Source organism: Vombatus ursinus, unplaced genomic scaffold, assembly GCF_900497805.2.
Source record: "Vombatus ursinus unplaced genomic scaffold, bare-nosed wombat genome assembly UNPS02014959.1, whole genome shotgun sequence".
Classification (NCBI taxonomy): domain Eukaryota; kingdom Metazoa; phylum Chordata; class Mammalia; order Diprotodontia; family Vombatidae; genus Vombatus; species Vombatus ursinus.
The window spans coordinates 1,822,494-1,846,228 of NW_020954737.1; the positions used below are offsets into that span (position 1 = coordinate 1,822,494).

Here is a 23,735-nt window from a genome sequence, read left to right on the forward strand (position 1 = left end):
TGTGTGTGTGTGTGTGTGTGTGTGTGTGTGTGTGTGTGTGTGTGTGTTTAGGGTGTAGGCCAGAAAGCAAACCCAAGGGTATGGATATAGAGAAATTGAAAATAGTTGGGGCTTGGATGGGAAAGAATGGAAATCAGTCAAGTCTTTTCACCTTCGAGAGTTTCTCCAGTAACTCCCTATTTCCCATTCCCATCCCATGGCCCAACTGTGGATTTGAGTCATATTCTCTTTGTGTGGCAGCTGGCAAAGGCTGGTGCTGATGTTAGTAGTTGCATCTTAAGTACCACACAGCGAGGGAAGTGATGGGAGTGGGGGATGGGGAGCAGTAACTTGCAATGCCCTAATGACTCAGAGCAGGAAAAGGAAGTGGTAGTCTCTTCTAACCCTCCCCTACCCCAGGATGTGCTTTCTTTCTTGACTAAATTTAGTCATTATTTAGTGAGTTACGGTTAAAGATGGACCGTGAGCAATTCATCCCTCTGTCAATCTGTCTACACATTCCCTGCTATTTGTCCAATTTATTGAAGACAGTAGGTTTGGCATGATTAGCTCAGGTGGGCCCCAGAGGATCTGTCTTTTCGGATTATAGATTTAATGCTGGAAAGGACCTCAGAGGCCATCTACCTCCTTCATTTTTGTTTTCCTTTGCTTCCCTCCCATTGACCAGTTAAAGCAGACTAATAAACTGACCAGGGAAACGCCTGTAGGAATCCCATCCGTTTTTTAGGCTGGATCTACGCTGGAGTGCGATATGGGAGACGTGAATGACCTGGCCTCTCTCACTTTGCAATGATAGCTGCATCTTATAATACATAGAAATAAAGTGATTCCTAAACCAGTCCTCTAGCCACCTTGTCATGTTCAGGATGACTTTGGATCAAATCCCACCTGATACAGACCTGCTGTATGACCCTGGCCTGATCTCTTGATCTCTCAGTGACCAGGTGGCAACTTTCCAAGACTTTAAATTGTGGAACAGTTGCTAACCTATATTGACAGAGGAAGTCTCCTTATCAGGGAGCTCCCTATACCAATGAAATCAGCTAGATGGTGCAGTGGCTAGAGTGTTGGACTTGGAGTCAGGAAGATTTGAGTTCAAATCCACCCTCATATACTTAATAGCTGTATGACCCTGGGAAAATCACTTAACCTCTGTCTGCCTCAGTGTTTTCATCTGTAAAATAAGGAAAATACCTCCCAGGTTTATTGTAAGGATAAAATAAAGTATTTAGTAAGGTACTTTGTAAATCTTAAAGCACCATATAAATGCTGGCTACTATTATATAGCAGAAGAAAGTTTGGATTGGAAGTTAGTAAATTTGGGTTCTGGTCCTAGTTTCACCACTGACTTGTTATTTGATCCCTGAGCAAGACTTCATTTCCTATTTCTGAAAAGGAGATGTTAAAACCTGTCTTGCGTGGCTTAGTGGTTATTGTGAGGATCAAAAATCAAATATATGAAAGTACTTTGAAAAGTATTAAATACTGCCAGAGATTCATCATTATGTAACATTTCAAATTCCAGATTTAGCTTTAGGTTTAAAACCTAATTTTCTGGTCAAAGTGATCAGTTCAGTATATAAAGCAGAGCCTAACAGCTCAGGGGTCTTAAAGTCTCTCTAGTCCAACTTATATTCTGGTAGGGAATTCTGGTAAATATTTAACAATCAACTCTGAAAAAAAGCAGGGTACACTTTTAAGTTTATTTTCTCCATCATTTTCTTCAACCTAGACAATCAACAAAACAATAAATCAAGGCTTGATTTGTAGTGTTTGATGATTTCTGAGGTATAACAGCTCACTGAAAATTTAACAATTGGCTCTTTTGAGCTGGCTCCAGCATACGCCTGCCTATATCTGAATAGGAGTCCCCTAGATTTTCATATGCCCAATAAGTGATCATTTAGCACCCAGTCTCTCCCTAACAGATAGAGAATCTAGTACCTCCAGAGGCAAATCATTCCATTTTGAGATAGCTTTCATTGTGAGAAAGTTCTTTTCTTTACATTAAGCCCGAGTCTGCCTCTCTCTCCAATTTCCATCTCTTACACCTAGTACTACTCTTTGTGACAAGATCACAGTCCTTCAAATATTTTGAGACAGTCACCATTTCCATACAGCCTTCCCTTCTCTTGTTCCTTCAGTGGTCCACATATGACGAGTTCTTGAACCCCTTCACAATCCTGGTTGCTTTCTTCTGGATACTTTCCAGATTATGGATGAACTTCAAAAAATGGGTTACCCAGTTCTGAATGTAATACTGTAGGTGGTTGACTGAACAGGGCAACAAGACTATATTACATCCTCAGTCTTGTATTCCATGCATCTTTTGATGTTGTTGTCCAGTCATTTCAGTCGTGTGCAACTCCTTGTGACCCCATTTTTAGGGATTTTCTTGGCAAAGATACTGGAGTGGTTTGCCATTTCTTTCTCCAAGTAATTTTACAGATAAGGAAACTGAGGCAAACAGGTTTAAGTGACTTGGCCAGGGTCACACAGCTAGTAAGGATCAGAGGCCAGATTTGCACTCATGAAGATGAGTCTTCCTGATTGCAAGCCCAGTGCTCCATCCCCTCTACTCCCTAGCTGCTCTATCTTTTGGTGTAGCCTTGGTTATTGTTAGCTTTGGGGGTTTGTCGAGGTTGCTTGCTTCCTTTTAAGTGGGAATTGAATTCCTTGGTGGACTGATAGTTCTAAGCTATGGACATCTTCTCCAAGGCCATTATTCTTTCTATGATGTCATTCTTGATGACAGGCATAATAAAGCATTGAATGCTGTATTCATGAGCAGATATTTTAAAGTGTTGAAGATATTTGTTGGAGTGCATATCACCAAACATTTGGTACATTCTGGTAGAAGTGCTAAAAGCTCTAACTCTCTGAGAGTATTGTATGTTTCAACTTCAAGGCTAAAACCAAGTGTGGATTGACAAAATCAAAAGGAAGGCTAGAGAGGAGAAGGACTGAAAGCAGAAATACCAATAAAGAAAATTATTATAATAGCAGGTTAGAGGTGGTGAAGGCATGATTTAAGTTGCTAGCCATGGAAAACAATGGTTTGAATATTAAAGATGTTAGAAGACTTAGAATAGGAGATGTCAAAAGATGTAGAAGTCACAAGACTTGGCAACTGATTGAATTAGGGAGGGAAGTACAGGGAAAAGCCAAGAAACCCTTGGAGATATATGAACATGTATGATTAGGAGGATAGAGATTCTCATGACAGAAATAGGGAAGTTTAGAGCAGAGTTGGATTTAGGAGCAAGGCAGCTCATTCCATGACTTATAAATAGTACTCTTACCCCTTCTAGGATCAATTGAAGGAACTAGGAATAGCTAGCCAATAGAAACTTCATGGGGGTACAAGTGGAGGTGGGGGTGGTGACGTGGAATATTGAAATATTTGAAAGGTTTTAATGTGGAAGAATCAGACTCGTTCTGATCTTCCCCAGAATGAAGAACTAGGACCAGAGGGGTAGAAGTTATGGGAAAGAGGATTTCAACCAGGAAAAAGGAAAAAAAAACTTTCTAACAATCAGAGCTGTCTGGAAATGAGCTAGACAGCTTTGGGAGTTCGTAAGTGCCCTGTTACTGGAAGCTTTTAAGCAGAATCTGGATATCGTGTTGTCAAGATGCTACAGAAGAGATTCATGCTTCAGTTCAGAGGGAGCCTGATTAGATTATCTCTGATACCATTTTTTTTTTTTTTTTGGTGAGGCAAGCAAGGTTAAGTGACTTGCCTAGGGTCGCACAGCTAGTAAGATCAAGTATTTGAGGCCAGATTTGAACTCAGGTCCTCCTGACTCTCTGAAACCATTCTTTGATGTAAATTATACATCTGAAGTTCAATTTCACATTTTACCCACCTAGTGACTATTAAGAGCAGTAAAATAATGCATTTTTCTTGTCTTCTCTTATTTCCTAAGGCAATTTGAAAGAAATTATTTTTAAAACCAGTAATTTCTCATTTTTAAAAATTACAGCATCAGATTATCACAAATAGATTTTGTTTTAAAATTTTTAGGCAATTGGGGTTAAGTGACTTGCCCAGGGTCACACAGCTAGTAAGTGTCAAGTGTTCGGTCTGAGGCCGGATTTGAACTCAGGTCCTCCTAACATCAGGGCCAGTGCTCTATCCACTGTGCCACCTAGCTGCCCCTTTTCTTTGCTCTTGAAAGACCTTCTTTATCAGGTCTAAAGGAATTTTAAAGTTCTCTCAGATTGAAAGAGTTTGAGATGGAGGTTTTTAAAAAATAAGTAGGCTAGAGCCTTGCTAATACTGGGTGGCTCAGTGGATAGAGTGCTCTGCCCCCAGTCAGGAAGACTTATATTTCTGAGTTCAAATTTGGCCTCAGATACTTACTAACACTGTGACCGTGGACAAGTTACTTAACCCTATTTGCCTCAGTTTCTTTATCTGTAAAAATGAGCTGGAGAATGAACTGGCAAATCACTCCAATATCTCTGTCAAGAAAAACCCAAATGGGGTCATGGAGAGTCAGACAAGACTGAACAACAACAACAAACTATACAATCTGTCATTGTGTGGGTCTATGTGCACCCCAATATTTTAACTTAATTTTTGCCTTTTGGTGCAGTAAAATCTTGCCCCCCCTTCCCTAGGTTGCATACCAGTAGGAGGTAGGTATCCTTGAGTCACTTTCTAAGTACCTAGAATCAGGATTACAGGATAGGATCTTAGAAAGCATTCCATTTTATAGATGAAGAACTCAAAATCAAGACAGGTTCAATGATTTGCCTAAAGTTACACAACTGGTTAATTCCAGAGCTGGGGCTCAGGGACCCTGACTCCCAAACCAGTTCTCTTTCCATAGTTCAGGTTCTGGACTGTGCTGGAATTGGGTATCGTGAACTGGAAAGATGATGTTATAGAGCAGAGGTTCCTAACTTGAGGTATATTAATTTGTTTTATAGATATAGAAATATATATGTAATATATAATATATTATATTATAATATGTAATAAATAAACCTAGTTTATATATTATATATTATTATATATAATATATTATTATATACATTATATTATTATATATATTATATATTATAGCATATTCTATATTATATGATATATATGATATATTATATATACTGTATTTTATATGTATACATATACTTTATATATATTGTATTTTATATGTGTATATATATACTTTATATATATATATATATATGAATACTGTATTTTAGTAAATTGGTTCCCTTTGTAATCCTACATGTTTTATTTTATGCATTTAAAAACATTATTCTAAGTAGAGATCCATAGGCTTGACTAGACTAATGAAGGGTCCAGAACACATACAAAAAGGCTAAGAACCTCTGTCCTAGAGAGTTGTCTAGGGGCACTGAGAAAGTGACTTACCTCATTGCCATACTACTAATGTATGCATTTTATTATAAACTGTATCTATGAAGATAAGCTCCAGGAGAAATTGAAGGCTTTATATTCATTGCTATTAAGTGCCGTCCCCATAGGTTTAATCCATTGTTCCACTCTGTCAAAATTCTTTTGTTATGTAGGAATGGAAGACTGGACCTGAATACTGGTCTTCCTGATGTGGAAGTCAGCACTCACTGAGCTGGGCTAAGCTATGCTGCCAGGCTACTGTAGCCTCACAAATTTCAGTTTTGTTGTTTGTCGTTTAGTCATTTTCAGCCGTGTCTGATTCTCCCCATTTGGGGTTTTCTTGGCAAAGATACAGGAGCGGTTTGCCATTTCCTTATCCAGCTCATTTTACAGATGAGGAACTGCGGTAAACAGGATTGAGTGACTTGCTTAGGGTCACACAGATAGTAAGTGTCTGAGGCTGAGATTTGAACTGAGGAAGGTGAGTCTTCCTGACTCCAGGCCCAGAACTCTATCCATTGTGCTGCTCCAAATTTTGGTTTAAGTTTCTTACAATTAAATAAGGTTTGAAAAGGTTGTTAGCAGCAATGTGCAAAATGACCACATGATGGTAGTGTAGCTCCATGAAATAGAACCCTTTTTCCAGAAGAGTGTAGACTATGCCCTTTATGAAAGTGATAATACAATTGAATTCATCATCTTGGCAGTGGGAGAGATGCTAGCAGGAGAATGCAATTACTCATGCACTTGATGGGAAGAAAAAGGATTCCTTCTATGGGGAAATACTAGATCTTCCTCTTTCACCACGCTTGGAAGGACAAGAATGATGCAGAGCAGAAAGAGCTCTTCATTTTTCAGTGCTCCAAGCATTTCTCTAAGGATGTAAATTGCTAAGAAGATCCTAATGTGTAATAATAGAGGGAATTTCTTCATCTTGGGAGTACCCTATACTAATGAAATCACAGGTCAGTCAGTCCCTATTCTTATTCGAGAATAATTAGTGTCAAAGATTAAAAAAAACAAACAAAACAAAACCCAGACACTGGTCAATATAGAAGAAAAAAAAACATAGGACTGGGAATATATAAACCTGGATTTTAGTCTCAGTTCTGCTACTAGATAGCTGTGTCACTGAAACCTTTGGGACTTCAGTTTCTTTATCTGCAAAATGAGGACCTTGATTCTTAAAGTCCCTCTATCTCTTACATTCTATGGTTCCATAAAAGGAACAAAACAAAACAAAACACATCTGAGAATATGAAACTGGAAAAGCAAATAGGGCATCACATGGAAGGGGAGATGAAAAAGAATGAGAAGGGAACAGGGGTCATACAAAGTGTGATCAGGTACAAATAGGAAATTAAAATAATAGTTTGAAGAGCATCTCCGAGGTATTGTTAAAGGAGTGATGGATTTTTTAGATATATCAGATACAACAAGAGATGAAGCCAAGTAGGAAAGATCACCTGACAGGAGGCAGAGTGGTGGTATGATGTAATAATGAATATGAAGATCTTAATTTAAATTGTAGCTTTGCTTCTTATTACAAGGTTCTCTGAATGAAGTTGGACAAGTCACTTAATCTCTAGGAGACTCTGTTTCTTCATCTGTGAAATGAGGGAATTAGATGAGATGACCGCTGAGGTCAAGCCCATTTTAGCTCCATCTATGATCCTACTGTGGTGGCTCACAAGGTTCCCTTGGTAATGAAATAGATCTACGTAGGGTAGTTTTACCTACACATGTCAAGTGCTTTCCCATCTCACTGTGTTTACTCACAATGTTCCCTGTATGTGGGATTTCTCTTGTGTCCTCTCCATCTTCCTTGTCTTGTTTTCCCTTTGAAATCCTATTCTTCTTTCCAAGGCCAGCTCAAACGAAATATTTACTGATCCTTCCTCTGACCTGACCTCTGGTACACCTCATTTTTAAAAATTGTATACTTATTTTATAGTATTGGGCAGAGATGGAATTATCTGAGAAAGTTAGGGAGGAAGAAAGGGTAAAGATTGAAGCTTCTTCAGCAGAAAGGCTAATTAATAGGCATGCTAATGTAAGGATCAGTTTCTTTCCTCCCACTCTCTTTTCCTCTGTTGATACCCTCTTCTCATTTCTCAGTATATGAATGAATGAAAGAAAGAAAATGTATTTATTAAGCACCTACTATGTGCCAGGCACTGCACTAAGTACTAAGGGTGCCAAAACAAAAGCAAACACATCCTCAGCCCACAACACGTATAAGGGAGTAGTGGCCAGGGAGGTGTATTTTGTCTTGGGAAGTTAATAGAGTGGTGCCATTGGGGAATAAATTGCTAAACCCTTTCCAGAAGTAATTACAGTATTGATTTGATTGTAATTCTTTATGGTCTCAGAACTGGAAGCAAGGGTGGGGAAGGAATTGGAGATAACAGCTTGGTTGGAAGGTGGCCAATGGGAGGATACCTGGGGAGCCCAGTAAAGGTCGCAGATCAGAGCAGGAGGCTCCCAAGGAGTGTGTTGTGTGGACAAAAGAGCCAAGTTCTCAGGGCATGGTTTCTGGTCCTGGCTGGCAAGAAGATGGCCTTTTTCTTTGGATGTCTCTCACTCTTTTAACTGGCCATAATAACAAGCTAGATAATTTGTGTTCATTTAACACAATTTCATGCTTGTTAGTCTTAACTTTAAATGAAGTGATTTGAACTTTTACTTTTCTTTTACAAATTACTTATTGTCCCCTACCTTTAAACTGATGCAATTTCTTTTTATTCATATGTGGCCTTCAACTAATGTTCTAGTAAGGACAGTGCTTAGGACAAATAGAAAATGTCCTCTATTCTGAGCTTAAGAATTTTCCTTATGAGAATTACATTTATACTGAGCAGCAACGTTTACAGCTCCAATCTCAGGAATCTAGCTCTTCCCCTTGTTTCCTAAAACCCTTCTTGGAGGAAATTATCAGTGTTGAAATGCGGCCCTGCTCAATGTACTGGACAGGAGGACGAAATACTCAGGATAGTTTTCTGATACCAGCAAAACTGCGTAACTCCAGGGCACCAGGACATTATGATGTATATGTCACATACAGTTGGCCAATTTCATGTCTATGTAGTTTAGGAAGACTAGGGTCTGTAAAGCTTTGACTAATCAAATCAGACTATTTCTTTTCTAGTATTATTTCTGAGAAGCGTGTATCATTACCAGTTCCATTTTGCTTTGACTCTTAGACCAAACCAAGCTTCTCTCTTCTGGGTCACTAAGAAGTGTGTCTTTTGTTTTTTCCCTGAACTTCTCCCAAACTCTTCTCTTTCTTTAACTATGCTCTACTCTCCTGCCTGGGTTTCATTCTGAACTCTCATTTTTTATTTTCCTTCCTCCCTTCTTCTCTTCCTTCCTTCCTTCCTTCCTTCCTTCCTTCCTTCCTTCCTCCCTCCCTCCCTCCCTCTCTCCTTCCCTTTCTTCCTCCCTCCTTTCCTTCCTTCCTTCCAGGTCAAAAGCATAGAAGTTTCTCTTGTTTATAAAAGCATAGAAGTTTCTCTTGCTTTCTCTTATTTACAAATAAAAAAATAAAAATTTTACCTACACATAAGGTTTACATACATTTACACAAAAATATCCCATCCCCTGGCATATGAAACAAGGGAAAGGAAGAGGGAGTGACTCCCAACACTCTGAGATGCTTAGTTCTTGCTAAAACACTTCATTGGACCTATGATATTTCCAGCAATTTTTCTGCAGCCTGGAACACTAGATGGAGCAGAACACTGAAAAAAACAATCCTAAAGGGAGAGAGCCCCCTTAGGACTTCCTCACTTACCTTAGCTGGGGCCCTTCTCCCTAGGAAGCATCCCTTCAATACTTGTTATTGTCCATTTGAGCAAATATTCAGGCTCTTTCTCAAGCAGTATGGCCCTGGGTCCTTGGCGACAAGCTGTCTTTCAAATCAGGGCTGGTCAAATTTCCACCACAAGAAAGCCTCCCAGTCTTTCCTTCTTCTGGATCTCTGAGAAGTAATTTGTTGTATCAGAGGATCATAGATTTACAGCTGGAAGAGGCCTTACATGTCATCTAATCTAATCCCTTCATTTTATAGATGAGGAAACTGAGGTCCAGAGAGGATAAGCGAAGTTTGTATTTTCTTTCTAGTTTCAGTCTCTTTCTATTCAAGGTCCTCATCTTACAGATAAGGATACTGAGGCACAGAGCGTCTCATATGAAGTCAGTATTTTCTGTTTAGTTCCAGTTTCCTTCTGCTGCTGGTTCAGGTCAAGGCCCTTTCTCCTAGCAGCTAGAGATAGTTGTTTACCTGTCTGCTATCTTTTGATTTCCTCCTTCCCACTTTTTCCCCTAGCCTGGCTCCCATGATTTGGAAGTACTGTTTTTCTTTCTGTCCTAAAATGAGGTGTGAGCACCCCACACAGGGCCCCATCTATAAACATCTTTATTATTGGGCTAATCAGACCCTATCTAAACCACTTAACACAAGGAGTTTAAGCATTGTAGAGTTACAATGACAATGGTCTCTCAAGCATTATCTTTTGATTCACTAATCATAGGTTCACAAAGTGGGTGACACTGCCCCCTGGCGGTGCTGGAATGATCCAGGGGGCAGCAGTAGATTCAGGTATAATTGGGGGGTGTTGAATAAAAATAAGGGGGTGGTGGAAGCATGGGGAAAGAAGAGAAGAAAATTTTGAAAAACCATTCATACGTGTTTCATCTGTTGTTTAACAGAGTTAAAGTCATAGTGATTACATTATTTTCCAAATAAACACACAAAATGCAAGTTATAACTGTTCAGTGGTCAAATCTGCCAACAGGTCTTAACAAGCAAGTGTTGGCAGGTGAGCCTGTCATGCATTGTTGAGAAGTCCAGAATGCAATGGCAGGAATATGTGCGTATAATGACTTGTTTACAATATGATACTACATGGTTATGTGACTCAATATTGCATCATCAAAATTTCAATGCAGAAAAAAACACAAATTCATGATAATTTATTAAATTTAAGATGCATCATTTTAAAAATAAATTTTATTTTTTTTAAATGACACAAATTTTTAAAAACCATTAAAGGGTTAAAGAAAAGATTTCCAGGGGGGCACTGAGTAGTTTTTTTTGGAAAGGGGGCAGTAGACCAAATAAGTTTGGGAGCCTCTGATCCACTTGGCCTCAGAAAACAAGGCCTCTTTGATCCTGTCATCTCTGCTTCCTATTGTGAGAGGGAATCAGAGATGGCTTCCCCTCTACCATGGTCTCCTTATAGCACTCCCTCATTCCTTTTCCTAATGCCTGAGCTGCTGTGCTGGTCTCTGCAGTGGCATTAGCAGAAATTCTGTACCTAATTCAACCTCTTCTCCCTGACAAACAATCTGTTACCCAGGCACGTCCTTGCTGTGAGGGTTAAGGAAAACCCGAACAATTTAAAGATTCCTGTCACGGTGTGACAGGGGTTCCTAGAAAGGAAATAGCTTAGAATCCTAAATGTGCGCATGCTTTGTCAAGAATACATTTGTCATTGGCTTTGTGACCAAGTCATCAATCAGCCTTTTAGTGTTCTCTGTGCATGAGACCTTGGGTAGTTCATAGCGCAACCAGGCACATAAGACTCGTCAACAGGTCATCACAACTTCATGAGACTTGGGCAAAAACTAGGTTTATTATAAGAGAAATGAACATGCATGTTGAACCCAAAGAGTTCACAATCCACACAGAATTTTGCTTTTTCATAATAACAGAAAAAAGGAAGGAGGAGATACCAGGAATTTCCATCTAAAGGGGTGTGACATGGGAAGGGGAAAGGTACAGTACAGGTGGGAAAAGGACAAAACACTTCCAGACAGGGAGGAGCAAGGCAATGGCAAAAGCTTCATTCTTTTCCCTTGAGAATTGCTAGAGTCCCAGGGGTGGGGAACTTGTGGCTTCGAGGCCACATGTGGCCTTCTAGGCCCTTGGGTGCTGCCTTTTGACTGAGTCCAAGTTTTACAGAACAAATCCTTTTATTGAGGGAATTTGTTCTATGAAGTTTGCATTCAGTCAAAGGGCCAAACTTGACCTAGAGGGCCACATGTGGCCTTGAGGCCATAGGTTCCCCACCCCTGTGCTAGACTATGAAGATAGGATGGTCTATTTATCTGCATGGATCCCAGCTGCATAAGCTTAGTGCAGAAGGTCTGGAGCCTGTCTTGACTCCCAAGGATACACAAGGAGTCCTGCTTGGGATGCAAACAACATATTATACCAGCTTAGGTTGGGGGTGAGGATGGGGCTTTGTCCTTAACACATTGCATACTCTGGGTCCAATGTTTCTGGAAAATATGGCAACTCAAAAAGACAAGTTCAGGAGGACCCCTCAACAATCTTTAACAGACTTCTCTAGGGATATGTAAAACACAAGGAAGCCCAGACATACAGGTAAGACTACTTATGACCAACACACCTCTACCTCCCCAATCATGTTGTTTCATCTCAGATCTCACCTGGCATCACACAATTCCACCCTCTGGAGTTCCAGGAGAATTAGCTTTGGAGTGGGTCAGCCTTACAAATATTGGATCAGAAGTTTTCCTTCTCCTTACTTTTATTTCCTTCTGGAAGGCATCCCCAGGGAGAGAGAAACACTGATGTGTCTACCCCAGGGCTATTGCCCATAGCTGCTACTTTGACACCTCTCTGCCTCAGCTGCTCTGGTTTCTTTAGTATGACAAGCCAGGGCTCTTGACTCCCACACCAATGTTCTTTCTTTTACATCGCACTGCCTTTCTACAATGATCCCTGAATCTCTGTGATTTGGTTACTTCCAGCATCCACCAACTGCGGAGCAAAGTGTCAGAAGAACATGATGTCCTCAAGAAAAAGGAACTGGAAGCAGGGCCCAAAGCGTCCCATGGGTACGGAGGCAGGTTTGGGGTGGAAAGAGACAGGATGGACAAGGTGAGTCAGAGAGAAAAAGCCTGCTAAACAGATAGGCTGCTAAAGAACTGATCACTGGATGGGGGGCAGCTAGGTGGCTCAGTAGATAGAGCTCCAGCCATGGAGTCAGGAGGACCTGAGTTCAAATCTGACCTCAGACACATGACAATTACTAGCTGTGTGACCCGCGGCAAGTCACTTAACCCCGATTGCCTCACTTTAAAAAAAAAAAAAGCACTGATCACTGGAGTGATAGGAATGCAAATTGTGGTGCAACAGAAACAAGCAATTGAGGTCCAAGTCTACTGTGATAGTCACTGTTTTATTCTCCTGCTACCCTAGGGGGTGCCATACTGCACAGGGTACCGAGCCTGGAGTCAGGTAGATCTAAGTTCAAATGTGGCCTCAGACACTTACTAGTTCTGTGACCCTGGGCAAGTCCCTTAACTTCTGCCTGCCTCAGTTTTTTTCATCTGTAAAATGGGGATAATAATAGCATCTACCTCCCAGGGATGTTGTGAAGATCAAATGAAATGTTTGTAAAGCACTTTGCAAACCTTAAAGCACTATATAAATGCTAGCTATTATTATGTTAAGCATTTGTTTACTATTCTATAGACTTAGGAACAAGTCATCTTTGTTGTTCAGTCATTTTGGTCATGTCTGACTCTTCATGACCCCATTTGGGGTTTTCTTGGCAGTGATACTGGAGTGGCTCGCCATTTCCTTCTCCAGCTCATTTTGCAGACAAGGAAACTGAGGCAAACAGGGTTAAGTGACTTTCCCTAGGTCATACAGCCAATAAGTGTCTGAGGTTAGATTTGAACTCAGGTCTTCTTGACTTCAGGCCTGGCACTTTATCCACTGAACCACTCGGCTGCAATTCAGAATAGTACTCACCACTTTGTTCAAGTCATCTTTACACTAGACCAGCAGTGGGGAACCTGCAGCCTCGAGGCCACATGTGGCTGCCTAGGTCCTCAAGTGCCACCCTTTGAATCCGAACTTCACAGAATTTGCAAATTCCCTTAATAAAAGGATTTGTTCTGTAAAACTTGGACTCAGTTAAAACGTTGTACCCAAGGACGTAGTGGGCCACAGCTCCACCCCTGCACTAGGCCTCAACCTGAATATCTACTCTAGCTTCTAAAGACAGAGAGGGAAAGAGGTATTTGGGGCCAAAGTCTTAGGAATGCTAGCCTCTTATTGATCTAGCCAGTATAACCTTGAAATTTGATGTGTGAGGAAAAATTATTTTCCTATTTATTATTTTTAATGTTTTTGGTGTTTTTTTATTTGCTTTCCTTTTATGTTTTCTGTGACTTTTAAATAATCTTATTTGAGTATATATTATAAAAGCAAAACCATTAAAATACTTATAGCAACCCAAGGTTATTGTGAAAAACCTAGACTTTACTTTATGATTAGCTGGTTCAGAAACTTTTCATGTTAAAAAAAAAAGTTTGGGGACAGGTAGGTGGCACAGTGGATAGAGCACCAGCCTTGAAGTCAGAGTTCAAATCCGGCCTCAGACCAAACACTTGACACTTACTAGCTGTGTGAACTGGGCAAGTCACTTAATCCCAATTGCCTTAAAAAAAAGTTTGCATGTTTTATCAGTCTTAACTTTTGACTTTCATTGAAATTTTGCAGATAGCTCTGCTCTTCCAGTTATACGATCATGGAATTCTGAGCTGAAAGAGATGTTAGAGACCATCTAGTCTAACGGTTCTTAATTTTTTTTTCATGGACCCCTTTGGCATTCAGGAACAGTCTATGCACGCCCCTCAGAATAATTATTCTAAATGCATAAAACAAAATATGCAGGATTACAAAGGAAACCAGTTACATGAAACCCAGTTATCAAGATATTTTTTAAAAAGGGAGTTCATAGACTCTACATTAAGAATCCCTCTAATCCAGACTTTTTATTTTACACATGAGGTAACTAAGCCCCAGAGAGTTAAGGGACCTGCACAAGGTAACACAAAGAGTAAACAGCAGAACTGAACCCAGACTTAAGGGAAAAAAGACAGCTGTCCTCCCTCCCAAGAAGCAATAAAAATCATGCTGAAGAATCTTGAGTTTTTCTTCAAGGGAAATTCTGCTGGTTTTCATTGTACATTTAATTCTCTGCAATAATCCTAGGGCAGAAGTGGCAGCAGGTTTAGGAGTGGTTTGGAAATCAAGCCAAATAGACAACTCATCATCTATTTAACAAGCAAAGTAAGCTTGTTCTCTGCACCACGAGAAATAAATATTGTAAAACAAGCTCATCTTTACTTGTGCTTTTGTTCAGCCTGAGAAGTGTTATTGTTTATCCTCAGCATGGAGTGGGGAGAAGAGACCAGCAAAGAGAGAAAAAGAAACCAAAAAAGTTAAAGACTTTTTTTTTATTCAGTTGGTTTGTTTTATCCTTGTGGCTTCATTTTGTATTATGAATTCCCAGGATATTAGATACATCTATTTGCAAATATAAGATGAGAAGTGCATTTCAGAATCAAAGAGAAGTGATTTAAGTATCTGCCATTTTGCATCAGCCCCATTTCTGGCACCCTACCTAGAGTATGGAAAATGGAGAGTTAACTGGACTTGTGTTTTCCTTAGCTTTATCCAGCTTACTCATCAAGGCATGGCACAGCCTTACTTCTGAATCTTAACAATGACCTCCAGACATCTTAGGTTTTTGTCTTTATCAGGGTTCTTCACCTAGGGTCTGTGGATAGATTTCAGGTGGTCTGTGAACTTGGATGGGGACAATCGCATCTTATTTTCACTAACCTCTAACTCAGGGGTTCTTAATCTTATATCTGTGAACTTGTTTCTTTAAAGTATTCTGATAACAGTATTTAAATATAATTGGCTTTCTTTGTAATCTTATATATTTTATTTTATGCATTTAGAACATTATTCAGAGAGGCTTTCACTGTAACTGCCAAAGAGACCCGTGACACAAATTAGTTGGCATTTATATAGTGTTTTAATGTTCACAAAGCACTTTACAGATGTAGTCTCATTTAATATTCACAACAACCCTGTAAGGTAGGCGTTATTATTATCTCCATTTTAAAGATAAGGAAACCAAGGCTGAGAAAGGTCAAAGGACTTATCCAGGGTCACACAGCTAGTGAGCATTTGAGGCAGGTCTCAAACTCAGGTCTTCCTAACTGCAGGTCCAGCACTCTGTGCCTACTGTGCTACTAGAAATTTAGCATTTCCTTCTATTGTGAATAACACTGCAAAATGTAACTCTGAGAAAGGTCCACAGGGCTCTCACCTGACTGCCAAAGGGATCCATAACGTGAAAAAGGTTAAGAACCCTCGTCTATAGCTATAACCTATTGTATGACATGCATCGCACGTTCAGGTCAGCGGTTGCCTCCCCTCTGCTTTCGGTATCACTCTGCCCATTCAGTCTTTGCCCTCTCTGTCTGTTTCAGTCCACTCTATAGAAGGGTCATGGACAATTGATTCATAATCATATAAAAATGAGTTGTCAAGTCGCATTTGTATTCCTCATTTGTGAGGACAATGTCACACATTCCTTCTGTGTGACTTTTTTATGGTAATTTTTATTTATTTTTTTGTTTTCAACATTTACTTCCACAAGATTTTGAGTTCTAAATTTTCACCCTATCTCGCCCCTCCCCCTACCCAAGATGGCATGTATTCTAAATACCCCGTCCCCTAGTCTGCTTTCCCTTCTATCTCTCCCCACCTTCTCTTATCCCCTTCCCTTTCAATTTTCCTGTAGGGCAGGATGGATTTCTGAACTTCATTTCCTGTATTTCTTATTTCCTAGTTGCATGTGAAAACATTTTTTTTAAACATGTGTTTTTAAAACTTTGGGTTCCAAATTTTCTCCCTTCTCCCTCTCCACCCACCCTCATTGATAAGGCAAGCAACTAAATATAGGTTATATATGTGCAGTTATGCAAAACACTTCCATAGTAGACATGCTGTGAAAAACTAACTCTATTTCCCTTAATCCTATCCCCCCCCATTTATTCTATTCTTTCTTTTGACGCTGTCCCTCCTCAGAAGTATTTGCTTCTGATTACTCCCATTCTCAATCTGCTCTCCTCTCTATCATTCCCCTACTCTCTTGTCCCCTTCCCCCTCTGTTTACCTGTAGGGTAAGACAGATTTCCACACCCAATTGAGTGTGTATGTTATTCCCTCCTTAAGTCAAATCCTATGAGAATAAGATTCACTCATTCCCTCTCACCTTCCCCATTTCCCCTCCATTGTAAGAGCCTTTTCTTTTCTGTTTTTTTTTTTGTGGGATAATTTACCCTGTTCTACCTCTCCCTTTCTGCTTCTCCTAGTATATTCCTCTCTCACCCCTTAATTTTATTCTCCAGATATGACCCCTTCTTCTTCAACTCACCCTGTGCCCTCTATCTATCTATCTATATCTATATATACGTACATATAATTTTTTCCCCTCCAACTACCCTAATACTGACAAAGATCTCATGAGTTACAAGTATCATCTTTCTATGCAGGAATGTAAACAGTTCAACCTTAATAAGTCTCTTATGATTTTCTCTTTCCTGTTTACCTCTTCATGTTCCACTCGAGTCTTGTATTTGAAACTCAAATTTTCTATTCAGCTCTGGTCTTTTCATCAAGAATGTTTGAAAGTCCTCTATTTCACTGAATGACCATTTTTTTCTCCTGCAGGATTATACTCAGTTTTGCTGGGTAGGTGAATCTTGGTTGTAATCCTATCTCCTTTGCCCTCCAGAATATTATATTCCATGTCCTGCAGTCCCTTAATGTAGAAGTAGCTAAATCTTGTGTTATCCTGATTGTGTTTCCACAATACTTGAATTGTTTCTTTCTGGCTGCTTGTAATATTTTCTCCTTGACCTGGGAACTCTGGAATTTGGCTACAATATTCCTAGGAGTTTTCCTTTGGGGATCTCTTTCAGGAGGAGATTGGTAGATTCTTTCCATTTCTATTTTGCCCTCTGGTTCTAAAATATCAGGACAGTTTTCCTTGATAATTTCTTGAAAGATGATGTCTAGGCTCTTTTTTTGATCCTGGCTTTCAGATAGTCCAATAATTTTTAAATTCTCTCTCCTGGATCTATTTTCCAGGTCACTTGTTTTTCCAATGAGATATTTCACATTGTTTTCTAATTTTTCATTCTTTTGGATTTGTTTTACAGTGTCTTGAGTTCTCATAAAGTCACTAGCTTCCAATTGCTCTATTCTAATTTTTAAGGAAGTATTTTCTTTAGTAATCTTTTGTACTTCCTTTTCCATTTGGCCAATTTTACTTTTTAGGGCATTCTTCTCCTCATTGGCTTTTTGGACCTCTTTTGCCATTTGGGTTAGGCTATTTTGTAAGGTGTTATTTTCTTCAGTATTTTTTTGGGTCTCCTTTAGCAAGCTGTTGACTTGTTTTTCATGATTTTCTTGCATCATTCTCGGTTTTTCCTCTACTTCTCTTACTTCTCAAAATCCGTTTTGAGCTCTTCCAAGGCCTGGGACTGATTCATATTTTTCTTAGAGGGTTTGGATGTAGGAGCTTTGGCTTTGTTTTCTTCTTCTGGTTATATGTTTTGATCTTCTTTGTCACCAAAGTAAGATAATATAGTCTGACTCTTTTTGCGCTGATTACTGATGATCCTGGCCAATTACTTGAGTTTTAAACTCTTTGTTAAGGTAAGAGTCTGCTTCCAATGTGGAGAATGTACTGTCCCAAGCTTCGGGGTTTGTACAGCTGTTTTCAGAGATACTTCTAGGGACCTGAAAATTTTCAGTTCTTCCAAGGTGGTATGATAAGGGGCGAGGTGTTTCCTCTCTACCACCACAACAAGCTCCACCATGCCAGCACTCCTCCTCCCCCCAGGACCTCCCTTCAGAACTGCGACCCAGATCCAAGCACGGGCAGAGCAAGAGATTCCTGCCTCAGCACTGGCAGAGAGATCCCTGCAATCCTCCTCTGATCAGCTACTCGATTCCCTCTCAGTCTGTGGACTGGAAGCTCAGGAAAAAGCCGCGGCCGCCGCGCTCAAGACTTGCGGCTGAGACCTAGCTCCTTTCTCACTGCAGTCACAGACTTTTCCCACTGACCTTCTAAGTTGTCTTTGGCGTTTGTGGGTTGAGAAGTCTGGAAACCGCCACATTTGCCATGATTCAGCCCTCTGAGGCCTGCTCCAGGGTCGTTGTGGCCTGCATGCCCACGCAGAACTGCGCTCCTCTCTCCGCCTGGCGCTATATACCTTTTTGATCAATCATCCAGGCTGTCTTTGGCTGGAAATTTGTTTCACTCTGTCTTTTGTGGGTTCTGCTGCTTTAGAATTTATTTAGAGCCATTTTTTTATAGGTATTTGGAGGGGTTTGGGGGGAGAACTCAAGCAAGTCATTGCTTTCCCTCCGCCATCTTGGCTCCGCCCCCAAGAATCTCTTCTCTCTTCTGTGCGATTTAAAGAGAGATTTCGCAAAAGAATCACACCAAACAACAGATTCTTTCTTTAAACTAGATCTGTGATTTTCATGAGTATAAGGAATTCCTGATATGGAACTTCCTCAATCAACACCAACTTGTATTCTCTTCAATTTATGGTCTTAGGTGGCTCTAACCCACTAGGTGGTGCCATAGTGCAGAGATTGCCAGAACTGCAGTCAGGAAGCCCTGAGTTCAACTCCTACCTTAGACACTAGCCACGTGATCCAGGACAAGTCACTTTACCTTTTAGCCTCAGTTTTCTCAATTGGAAAATGGAAATAATAATGACATTTACCTCCCAGGGTTGTTGTGAGGATCAAATAAATCAACACATGTAAAGTGCTTTTTCAGACCTTTAGGCGAGATATAAATGCTCTTATTAGAGAGTTGCCTGGAGGTTGAGAAGTGACTGGACCAGGGTCACATAGTCCATGGCAGAGATGGGACTCCAACACTCATGTCTTCCTGATTATTCACTACCATCCTGCTACCTCTCCAGGTGGTAAATAGATAAAACTGTTGGCCTTTTCACTCTCACAAGGGATGGCTTGGCACACATAAGGGCAGGGCAGCAAGGAAAGGAGACAGCCAGGGTAATTCTCAATCTTCACACATTAGTCCCAGTGATTAGGACACTATCCTGACAACCTCCAAACCACAGCAGGGAAGTGATGCTACAGGAAATATGTGATGATCTTCAAGTCTGCACAGGAGGGAGGGGTATCATCAATAGTCTTGCAGGAAGACTCTCCACAACATCCTCTCCACAACAGAGAATTTTGAAGAGGCAACCAAGGGCCATGAGTTTTATTTCAAGGGCCAAGTTCTTGCTCAAGTGTCACAAGAAGGGAGATGCTGGGGATTCATTAGTGATGTTCCTTCCTTATAAAGATGAAGCAAGGGAGTTTATAGGCAATAGGGGTGGGGATGTTCTACGAAAGGTCGAGGGGCAAGGGAAGATTAGATCAAGCATAAAAAAGGGATGCACCCAAAACAATGGGATCCTCCTGCAAGAGAGGCTTCCACCCCACTTACATGGACCAAGAGTCTGACACAGGCTAGAATTTTGGTGTGTGTTTTTACATTTCATCTTTGCTAGTCCTGTCTCTGCCTGCTTGTTCCTTGCCCTATATCTTCCTATTTGTTTCTGTTCCTGTTTGTGTTGATTTTGACTCTCTTCTTGGCCTTTGCAGAGTGCACTGGGCCATGAGTATGTTGCTGATGTGGAGAAGCACTCATCTCAGACAGATGCTGCTAAAGGGTTTGGGGGCAAATATGGAGTTGAGAGAGACCGGGCAGATAAGGTAAGGGATACCCTTTGCTTCCCCAGGAAGCATATAAAATACATGACTGGAATATACGCATCTCTGTCTAACTACTGAAGCATACAGTCTAGGTCTGGAAAAGGATCCTGGGTATGGGGGTGGGGGGAGAGGAAGTTCCAGGAGGTACCTAGGGATAATGGTTCAATAAATACAGAAATCATTTATTAAGCATTATCATGTGCCATCTTATCACTATGTCAAGTGCCGAGGATAGAAAGAATAAAACAAACATATCCCTGCCCTCAAGAAGCTTACATTCTAATGAGGGAGACAACATGTGCAAAACGAGGTATGTACAAAGATACATACAGATTAGATGGAAGGTGTCCGTAGGGTGGAAGGTACTTGGGTACAGTCTCCTGTAGAGGCTGGTGTTTGAGCTGAGCCTAGAAGGAAGCTAGGGATTCTAAAAGATGGAGATGAAGAGAGAGAGCATTCCAGGTATAGGGTTCAGTCAGTACAAAAGCATGGAGGTGGGAGATGAATGGTTGTATGTGAGGAACAACATGTAGGGTAGTATGGCTGTGCTGCTAAGTTCATGGAGCACAGTCATGTATAATAAGCCTGTCATGCGAAGGATAGGAAAGGATCAGATTGTGAAGAGTTTCAAATGCCTACTAGAGGAACTTTCATTTCATCCTAGATATAAGAATGAGTTAATGGAGTTTAAATTGAGCAATGACATAATCATACCTCTGTGCTTAAAGAAAATTACTTTGGCTGCCCTGTAATGGATGTGATTGAGATGCCTTGCCTAAATACGCCCAAATCAAATCCATGTACCAACCAGCCTAGTACATAAACCAAGTGGATGAGAGCTTAAAGTAAGCATCCCAATAGATTCAAAGGGATCACTGGTGGGAATCAGAGAGGGCTTCTTGGAGGTAGAATGTAAACTGGACCTTGAAATAAAAGACTGTTGGTAGCCAGAGACATAAGGGAAGTTCATTCTGAGCCTGGGAAATAGGGTGTGAAAATGTAAAGGGATAGACAGTCCATTTTGGCAGGAGTAAAGGGTGCATGAAAGGGAGTTATCTGAAATAAGGCTAGAAAGGAATTTAGCACTAGGTTATGGTGGGCCTTGGATGACAGATAAAGCAATTTGAGATGTGTGACATTAGAGACCCTACAAACTTCTCTGTGATGCTGATTTTGTAAGAACTTGAATCTAAAGATAGGGTAGGGTAGTACCTACAGGTCAGGATACCCTCCTCTCCCCCAGTAAGGCCTCATTAGTGCTGGGGACCCCTCACAGGCCAATCTTTGGCAGAGAGTGGAATAAGAGGGTGGGAAAAAGAGGATGTATGTGTTTAGCAGTTGATGTTTTGATTAAATCTTCCTTCTTTCTTCTCAGTCAGCAGTTGGGTTTGATTACAAAGGAGAAGTGGAGAAACACGCATCTCAGAAAGGCAAGGAACCTTCCCTATCAGTCCTGTATCTCTTCCTTATGGTCACCTCTGCCCTGACTTGCCAACTCCCTCCTCAACTTAGCTTTCAGGTGTCCATACCAGCTATGGTTTTATTGCATCATCAGTCAATAAGCATTTATTAAGTGCTTGCTGTTTACCTGTCACTATGCTAGGCTTTGGGGATGGGTTAGGGATGAGGCTAGACCCGTGATTTCATTGACATAAGCAGTTTTCAAATGAGGAATATTCTTCACCAATAGAGGTTGGTCATTTTTCAGTAAATTCACTGAGAAGTTAAATGACTTGCCTGGGGTCATATAGCCAGTATGTGTCAGGTGTTCCTCTCATAAAGGTCAGCTTTCTATCCATTTTTCTATGCTGCCTTTCTAGATGTTGGGAATAAAAAGACAAAAATGAAATTGCCCCTGCCTCAAAAAACCTACTATTTCTATGCCCTGTGTCCTGACTTATCCCTAGATTTTCAAACACTCTAGAGGGTGAGGAGTGGAGGGATAATTCAGGTAGCTTCCCTAAAGTTGTTTGGGAATAGGAAAGGGAGAAGAGGAACAAAAGGAAAGGGCAGAGAAAGAAGGGGGTGGAAAGAGTGCTTTGCACTAAATTAGAAGTAAGGCAGCTGAATTCAAACTGATAAAGAAACCTGGACATGTCATACCCTGTCCTCCACACTTCCTCCTCCACTTGGAAAATGCTCTGTCCCATAAGCACCCACTTAGTTCATTCTCTCCCCCATTTCCCTTGGGCCAATTCACACTTTCCATTCTCTGACTGAGGTGGACTGAGAGGTCTGACATCTCTCTCTCATTCAACAGATTACTCCCGGGGCTTTGGTGGTCGCTATGGGGTAGAGAAGGATAAACTGGACAAGGCAGCTGTTGGCTATGACTACAAGGGAGAGACAGAAAAACATGAGTCCCAGACAGGTGAGTTGGAGAGATTGAAAGGCCAAAAGGAACTGAAAGGAAACTAGAGCAGAATTTGGGGAGGATTGAGGGATTGGGATTGAGAGATTGAGGGGCTAAAACAAATGGGACAGACTACCTCTGCTCCTGAAGCTACCCTAGTGGGTGTCCTAAAAGCACGGGGAGAATTCCATGCTTGAAATTGTTAGAGATGGGAATGTGGAAGGAAGGATATGATGTGAGATGGTTAATAAGAATGGGTGGAGTGGGATGATTGGACGGGGGAGAAGATGAGAAGTTATGTGAGCAGGGAGAGTGAGGAAGACCTAGGAGGGAGGGGAAAATAAGGGAAAGGAAAGGAAAGGAAAGAAAGGAAGAAAAAAGGAAGAAAGAAAAGAAAGAAAGAAAGAAATAAAAAAAGAAAGAAAGAAGGAGAAAAGAAAGAAAGAAAAGAAGGAAGGAAGAAAGGAATGATGATAGATGAGGGAGTAGTCCTGAAGATAACAAAGTGGGAACAAGGAGATTAGGGAGCAAGGGACAGAATGAGTGGCTGATACTCTCAGGCTCACTTCTACCTCTACCTCACTCTCTCCCTCTGCTCTCCATCCTACCTGGAACCGTAAGTAGCAAGTAGACTGAAATACACCTAAAGCAAAAAATTTAAAATCTATATTTTACTTCATGACAAGAAAAATTTTTTATGAGCTATGATTTTGTTGGTATAGGGAAATTCTGGTGAGGATACCCCTCTACCAACACAGATTACTGTGTTATCTGCAACTTATAAACTTAGAAAGTTACCTGGGCACTGACTGACTACTACTGCTGCTACTACTACTACTACCACCACCACCAGCACTGCTACTACTACTACTACTATTACTACTAGCTAGCATTTCTATAATACTTTAAAGTTTGCAAAGTGCTTTGTATATGTTATCTCATTTGTTCTTCACAACAACTCTGTGAAGTAGGTACTGTTATTATCCCCATTTTAGAAATGAGGAAAATGAGGCTGAGAAAGGTTAAGTGACTTGCCCAGGGTCACACAGGAAGCAACTATCTGAATTAGGATTTGAATTCATGATTCCACATCCAACACTATCCACTGCCTAGCTGCCTATCCGGGCGTAGAAAGCCAGTATGTATCTGGGGTAGGACTTGAACTAAGGTCTTCCTAACTCCAGCAAGGTTCTCTGTTGCCTATACCACACTGTTTTTACCTCTCATGGAAATAATAAGAGTAATTAAAGCAATTAACCTTTCATTGCTCCTACAATTGCTGATTTTTATCAGTGGAGGGAGTTTCAACTACATTCAGTAGGGTACTGAGAGTATCCGACATTCATGTAATCAAAGAT

At 40.7% G+C, this 23,735-nt stretch overlaps 1 protein-coding gene across 2 annotated transcripts in view; it reads left to right on the forward strand.

Moving 5' to 3' along the window:
• HCLS1 (hematopoietic cell-specific Lyn substrate 1) overlaps positions 1 to 23,735 on the forward strand; it is a 44,183-nt gene that overhangs the window by 8,632 nt on the left and 11,816 nt on the right. For both annotated transcript variants that reach the window (XM_027845277.1, XM_027845276.1), the window contains 4 exons: positions 12,149 to 12,278; positions 19,914 to 20,024; positions 21,400 to 21,454; positions 22,285 to 22,395. In XM_027845277.1, coding sequence (XP_027701078.1) covers positions 12,149 to 12,278; positions 19,914 to 20,024; positions 21,400 to 21,454; positions 22,285 to 22,395 — 407 coding nt within the window. The remainder of the gene's footprint in view (positions 1 to 12,148; positions 12,279 to 19,913; positions 20,025 to 21,399; positions 21,455 to 22,284; positions 22,396 to 23,735) is intronic.